The sequence below is a fragment of the Rattus rattus genome, chromosome 1 (genome assembly GCF_011064425.1).
Source record: "Rattus rattus isolate New Zealand chromosome 1, Rrattus_CSIRO_v1, whole genome shotgun sequence".
Classification (NCBI taxonomy): Eukaryota; Metazoa; Chordata; class Mammalia; order Rodentia; family Muridae; genus Rattus; species Rattus rattus.
Genome location: NC_046154.1, coordinates 139,889,897 through 139,896,817, shown reverse-complemented (window position 1 = coordinate 139,896,817; position 6,921 = coordinate 139,889,897). Strand labels below are relative to the sequence as shown.

The following is a 6,921-nucleotide window of genomic DNA, read 5'->3' as shown; positions in this document are numbered from 1 at the left end:
TCTCAGCTCCCACCGGAGAGGCCAGTGAAGTAAAGACTGCAGGGTCTGGCTTGAATGTCTTGGGCCACCTGGGGGGCCGGTGACCTCTGTCTTTCTTGCCACTCTTTCCTCTCCTCTCGCGCTCCCGAAATTTCGATCTCCATCTCGGGACCCACTGGGGACTGACCGGGGACTGAGAAGAGACGCGAAAGGTATAAAGGGGGAGGAGAGACTGCGCCTTTTGGTGCCCGGGTGCAAGGTGCCTCCGGCGGCGTCGCTCTGCATAGCCCTACCTGGGAGGTGCGGAGCCTGGGGCTCGACGCTCTGCTCCGTGTCACTTCCCTCGTGGTTCCCAGAGGTAGACTCTGAGGCACGTATTTTAGGTCGTCCAGTGGTACTATTGTCTCTTTATCTTAGAATCCGCCAGGATGGGAGGGGGGCGCTGTCTCCGTGATGACAGCCTGCACTCCCCTTTCCACCCCCATGAACTTGCTCTCCACAGACCGCGAATCTGCCTGAGTGCCCACGGATCCTGCGCAATTGGACCCGAGTGTCCTGTAACAGGCTCTGGCCATCAGAACACCCAAACCACAAAACCTTCGAGAAATCAGCCGCTCACTCAGAGCCTCTCTATAAAGCGTGGCTATGACTCTCCCACTTCGGGTCACAGTCGATCACCTATCCGCTTCCTACAGGCCCCAAGTGGTGACGGGCACAGCTTCTTGTTACGTTAGTCGCTTCCTTGCCCCAGCCTTTCGAGCCTCGTGTCGCGTTTGGGGACGTGGCGTAGTCAGTAGCCACCTAGAAATCCTGCACTGTTGTGTGATGCCGCTGCGGGCTGTAGCAGACAGGCGTGCCAGGCTTCTACTCCTGATACCCACCCCCACCCCAGTAAATCTCTAGTGTTGAGGGAAGCAAGGCTTGCAGGAAGCCGCTCCGGATGTTTGCTTCTTTACATGTGGCATTTGTGGCTGGCTTTGATAACGTCGCGAACTCGGCTTCCAACACCCATTTAGTGAAGAAACTGAAACATGGTCCACTCACAACTGCTGGCGGGTCTGAAGTGCGGTTGCCCCCAACACTTCTCCCAAAGTATCTGTCAAGAGAATGGTCAGCAGAAATTAGATCTAGGTAAGAGGACGGGAAGGGGACTAGTCTTGGGAAAGCGCCACATTTCCTGAGAGATTTGTTAAGTAAAGTGCTACCTAATGAGTCCAGGGGAGGCTGTTTTACGGGAGTAGAGAAGAGCCCAAATGTGGACGCTTGGACTCCTAGTGCGTTTGAGCTTTCCCTCAGACAGATCAGTAGTTAATCTTCCGGAATGAGTGTAAATGACTCTGGCACCCCTGGGCTTTTAACCACTTTCTCAGTATGCTGGGTTCCCTTCACGGAGCAAGAACAGAACAAGTAACCAGGTAAAATGATGCAAATACATTTTCTAGACCTACACCTGAATTATATTTCCGTTGTCTCTTAGCTTTCGGAGAAATCAACCAAGACAGTGAAGACAGAGAAAATGCATTCTGGACCCGCTACTGTTTCCAACCTTCACTTCAAATAAAGCCCATAGTTTATTAAAAAAAAAAAAATTCACGGAAAGAGAAAATTCGGCCCTGGGATCTTTAAAAAGATGTCGGTTACTAGATGCAAAAGAGAAAAGTCACTGTGGAGGTGAGGGCCCGCGCCCCTGCTTCTGAGAGGCAGGAGAGCTACATGGGGAAATTGTCTCAAAACAAACGGAAGAGATGCGATTGTTTTCCTTAAAGACTACCTGGTTAAGGAACTGATTGGTAATATGGCTATCTCTGTCCCTATAACCCCTTATAAGCCCTTTGGTTAAACATCTGAAATGCATTTTTTTGTTTGTTTGTTTTACTTTCAAGCCAGTGGTTTTCAGGGGAAAAAAAGCTTTGAGAACGAGCACATTATCAGTTAGATTTAAGACCAATTGCTTTTAAGTCACCAATTTAAAATATTATTTTCTTCGATTTCTTAAAGCAGATTTAAATTTACCCCCTTTGTATGAATCTTAAGACCTGGAACTTTAAACACGCTCACGGATCTCTCTGCACAACATCCAGCTTTAAATGGGAGGGTCGCCACTGCTTTATAACATAACAAATTCGAGAAAAAATGGCTTCTGTATGAGTTCTTTGGAGACAAGATAGTTCCAGAAACTGCAGGCCAGGAGCTAGCAAAACCTCTGTGCGTTTTGGAACCTCCAGTAAGCCAGACTTGGTATCTGAAATAACACAAGGAAACCTCAGCATGTTACCTCATGGGCCACAAGTAAGTGATACTTTTTCAATCAGCCCTTCACCTTAAAGAAGTCTTGTTTTGGAAACTGATATGTTGAGTCTCTCTCTCTCTCTCTCTCTCTCTCTCTCTCTCTCTCTCTCTCTCTCTCTCTCTCTGACTTTTCTCTCCTTCAAGGCAGGGTTGCACGTAGCCCAGGCTGGCCTCTAATTCCATATGTACCCGAGGATGATCTTGAACATATTTTTCTGCCCCCATCTCTCAAGTGCTGGAATTACAGAATTACAGGCATTAGGCATCTCATAGACTGTCTTTTCTGAGGAATTGTGCTAGGTGAGCGTTCTAATTGTGCTATTTCACCAGTCCTTGAATTTTCCTCCCTTAAAACCACAATTTTTCCTCCCTTAAAACTATGTGAGACTGACTGTTGGAGCTCTTAGAAAACAACACAAACATGCAAATGCAACAACAGGGAGCTTTCGGAGCTTCTGGTCTGAAGGAGGGCTGCTGCTAGGTGTGCTCCTAACACCTTCCCAGTGTCTCTGCCTTAGCACGTGAGTCTCAGTTTCCTCTTCTGGAAGCTATAATGCTGCCCTTGAAAAAGATTACGTTAAGGGCTAAATGCGTTTGCTAACATTTGGAGGGTGCTGAGTGGTTGCTCGGATCAGGTCTGTACGAAGGCATGGTTTGAAGCCCATGAAAAAGTACTTTCAGGTTTGAAATAAATTTAAGGGTGCTCATCTTTTCATACCAGTCTTAGGAAATATATAGGGGGTATTGTAACCATCTGTCAGGCTAACCGGCTTAAACGCTATAAAATGTGCTTCGCAAATGGACTGATCCTTTCCCTCCTGCTGCCGTTTTTTGCACGTTATTTTATATTTTAATTTTGTGGCGTTTGGGATGGAACCACGGCTTCTTTAGAAATAAAACCAGGTCTTGCCTCTTTTGCCGAACACACATGAGCAGCGTTTGTGTGTGTGTGTGTGTGTGTGTGTGTGTGTGAGTGTGTGTGTGTGTGTGTGTGTGTTTTATGTTTCCTAGCGAAATTCCTTGGGGTTGACTTGAACCCTTAACTATTGAGTGGTGAAATATTAGTGATAAAGCATTTTATATTAAACTTTGTTTCTTTTTTTTTTACAACTTGTTATTTACCTTGGACATTTTTAATAGAATGTAAGCACGATGAGTTTTTGGAAGAACAGGATTTTTTTTCCCCTGAAAAAACATGCGAAGTTAATTGTCTTCGGTAATACTTTTTTTTTTTTTAAAGAATAGAATAAATACCTATACCTAGTATGTTAACGTGAACAACCTTGGACTAGTACTTCACAGTGAGCAATGTCTCCAGACATTTGAATTTCAGCCGTCCTATTTCCCCGAGAGGACTTGGCGCCAGAGCCCGGCTCCAGCCAGTTTTCCCCCTGGCAGGTGTAGCCCGAACGCTCTGCCGGGGGAGGGGAAAGGGGCGGGTATGGGACTTGGGACTCGGACCACCGGCTGGGCGGGGGCCTAAGGACTAGGGTCCGGCCCGCCCCCGCCGCGCCATTGGCCAGGTCCATAAAGAAAAGGGCCCGCGGCACGGGGGGACACCCGCAGTGTCACTGGGTAGATCTCCAGCGCTATTAACGCGGCCGGTTAGGGCTAACGGGAGGAGCGGCCGGAGGGTCGCACCGGCTCAGGTTAACGAGTTCCTCTGGGCATCTCCAGGCAAGCTTCCCATCCCCGCCTCAGGGTCCGGGGAAGCGGCGTGTCCCGTGGCCGTAGCAGAGCGCGGGGTCGGTCTGGAGCGCCATGAGCAGCCCGGATGCGGGATACGCCAGTGACGACCAGAGCCAGCCTCGGAGCGCGCAGCCCGCGGTGATGGCCGGGTTGGGCCCCTGTCCCTGGGCCGAGTCCCTGAGCCCTCTCGGGGACGTAAAGGTGAAAGGAGAGGTGGTGGCGAGTAGCGGGGCGCCAGCCGGGACCTCGAGTCGAGCCAAAGCCGAGTCTCGCATCCGGCGGCCGATGAATGCCTTTATGGTGTGGGCCAAAGACGAACGCAAGCGGCTGGCACAGCAGAACCCGGATCTGCACAACGCAGAGCTGAGCAAGATGCTAGGTGAGTCGGTCCGGGGGGATCCAGGGGCCTCGCGTACTCCAGAGAATCGCCGAGCCACCTCCTTGAGCCAAGAGGTGTCTTGCGCCTCACACCACCAGTGGACTGTCCCTTTCTCCAGCTCCCTCTCGCCAAAATAACTCTTGGCCTTGGTCTTTGGGCAAAATATAAGGGTTTCTTAGCACTTCAGAGCGGTAACTCGAGCACCCCTGGCTCGACCCCTTCCCAGACCAGGGAATGTTGCCAGTTTTTCGAATTTAGGGAAGAAAGGTAAGAGAGGAAGTCTCTTTTAGGCGTCCTGTGAGGACGCGATACAAGACTTTCAGTGTACTGAGACCAGGCTTCTCGCCTGCTCGCTCAGTGAGCGATTGCCCGGGAGAGGGGCCGGGCTGCGGGAGCTCACCCGGGTAACCCTGCGCGCCTCTCCACCTTCCCTGCAGGCAAATCCTGGAAGGCGTTGACCTTGGCGGAGAAGCGGCCCTTCGTGGAAGAGGCCGAGCGGCTGCGCGTGCAGCACATGCAGGACCATCCCAACTACAAGTACCGGCCGCGGCGGCGCAAGCAGGTGAAGCGCATGAAACGGGTGGAGGGAGGCTTCCTGCACGCTCTCGCCGAGCCTCAGGCCGGCGCGCTTGGTCCCGAGGGCGGCCGCGTGGCCATGGATGGCCTGGGTCTGCCTTTCCCGGAGCCAGGCTATGCGGCCGGCCCGCCGCTGATGTCCCCGCACATGGGCGCCCACTACCGTGACTGCCAGGGACTGGGCGCACCCGCGCTCGACGGCTACCCTCTGCCCACTCCGGACACATCCCCGTTGGATGGCGTGGAGCAGGACCCGGCTTTCTTTGCTGCCCCGCTGCCAGGGGACTGCCCGGCGGCCGGAGCCTACACGTATGCTCAGGTCTCGGACTATGCAGTGCCCGCAGAGCCGTCCGCTGGCCCCATGCGAGTGGGACCCGACCCCTCGGGCTCTGCGATGCCGGGGATCCTGGCGCCCCCCAGTGCTCTGCACCTGTACTACGGCGCGATGGGCTCGCCCGCGGCCAGCGCCGGGCGCGGTTTCCACGCTCAGCCCCAGCAGCCACTGCAACCGCAGCCACCGCCGCCGCCACCACCGCCTCCACCGCCGCAGCAGCACCCGACGCACGGTCCCGGGCAGCCTTCTCCCCCTCCCGAGGCTCTGCCCTGCCGGGATGGCACGGAACACAACCAGCCCACTGAGCTCCTTGGGGAGGTGGACCGCACGGAATTCGAACAGTATCTGCACTTTGTGTATAAGCCGGAGATGGGTCTTCCCTACCAGGGACACGACTGCGGTGTGAACCTCTCAGACAGCCACGGAGCCATTTCCTCCGTGGTGTCCGACGCTAGCTCAGCGGTCTACTACTGCAACTACCCTGACATCTGACGGTTGCCGATTTGACCTGCGGGCTAGAAGCAGTGTTACACACTTCCTGGAAGCGCTAAGGAAATCCTTAGCGTCACGCTGTTTTGTTTTTAAGTTGCCTTGGCATATAATTTATGGTAATTTATTTTGTCTGCCACTTGAACAGTTGAGGGGCTACATGAGATTCTCATTTCAAATGCCTCGAGGGGTTTGCTCCCCGCCATCACTGTCCAGTTTTAGCCAGTTTTTAATATCTCACCAACTTGATCCAAAGAAATTTTGTCACGATCTTAAATAAATTCTGGAATCTTTTTTAAAAAATCTCTATCACATTGGTTTTATCAAAGTAATTTAAAGATCAACAGTAAAATTACACAATTAGAAGTGTATAGTTAATTGTAAAATTTCTATTTTCTTACAAAATTTAAGAAACCCTAAATACAAACAGTGGGGTGTTCAGATGTGATATCATTGTTCTCCTACGAAAAAAATTCTCAGAGAATGAACTTGCTATGTACATTCCAAAATATTGGTTTCTAAAAATAATACTGTAAATGTTTTTAATTCTGTATACTTTAATAAGGCTGTTCAAAAAATTCTGGGTTTTTTTTTTGTCATCTTGATATCTGCCAAAAGAGCTTTTCAGATATATCTATTTTCGTTTGTGTTTTCTTCCAAATGTCTTTATCCCTTTCCCCACAAAATTTGCCTTTAATCCCCACATTTTTAGAGTCAGAGAAACTAATCAAAATAAAATTTGTTGTGACTGTTAATCAACTTTAGTATATAATTTCCACCGTGCATTTTGCTAGAGTTAGCACATGTGGATGGTTGCATTCCCTTGTTTTGCCATTTTCAAGCTCAAGATTCCCCTTGAGTGAGTTTTATGTGGTGTGCTTTACACAGCACAAAACGGCTATCTCCCTCATCTCCTGTTGAGAAAAAAGAGGTACAAGGCTTCAGTCCGTAGCCCCTGCAAATCTGCTGTGCTGATTGCGGTCCTACACACGGACACCGGGGGAACTGCTGGTTTGTGCGCTTTTCCTGTGACAGGTGTTTCCTTACTGTCATTCTGCGCATTGTATCTGAGAAAGCCTTCCAGTTGGGCAGTATTCTCTCATTCTCTAGTCCCCTTACATGCTGGGCACTGAAGCCACAGCTTCAGCAAGGGGGATAAAGAGAGCCACTATTGAGCTGCAAACCC

General features: G+C 50.8%; 1 protein-coding gene across 4 annotated transcripts; it reads left to right on the top strand.

The window, feature by feature from the left end:
- Positions 1 to 1,006: 1,006 nt before the first annotated feature.
- Positions 1,007 to 6,494, top strand: Sox17 (SRY-box transcription factor 17). 4 transcript variants are annotated; one of them, XM_032906344.1, is made up of 5 exons: positions 1,007 to 1,110; positions 1,276 to 1,650; positions 1,981 to 2,268; positions 3,946 to 4,336; positions 4,774 to 6,494. In XM_032906344.1, exons 4-5 carry the CDS (start codon positions 4,030 to 4,032, stop codon positions 5,736 to 5,738), a joined length of 1,272 nt encoding a protein of 423 aa, XP_032762235.1. In that variant the 5' UTR covers positions 1,007 to 1,110; positions 1,276 to 1,650; positions 1,981 to 2,268; positions 3,946 to 4,029; the 3' UTR covers positions 5,739 to 6,494. The 4 variants fall into 4 exon arrangements, with proteins under 4 accessions (XP_032762235.1, XP_032762253.1, XP_032762227.1 ...); XM_032906362.1 differs by lacking the exon at positions 1,276 to 1,650; XM_032906336.1 differs by having other exon boundaries at positions 1,457 to 2,268.
- The last annotated feature ends 427 nt before the right edge of the window (positions 6,495 to 6,921 follow it).

Bases quoted from the DNA above. Each gene is read 5' to 3' on its own strand.
- Sox17 (XM_032906362.1), top strand. From the start codon at position 4,030: ATGAGCAGCCCGGATGCGGGATACGCCAGTGACGACCAGAGCCAGCCT. The intron at 4,337-4,773 runs GTGAGTCGGTCC...CCTTCCCTGCAG, and splicing joins AGAGCTGAGCAAGATGCTAG to GCAAATCCTGGAAGGCGTTG.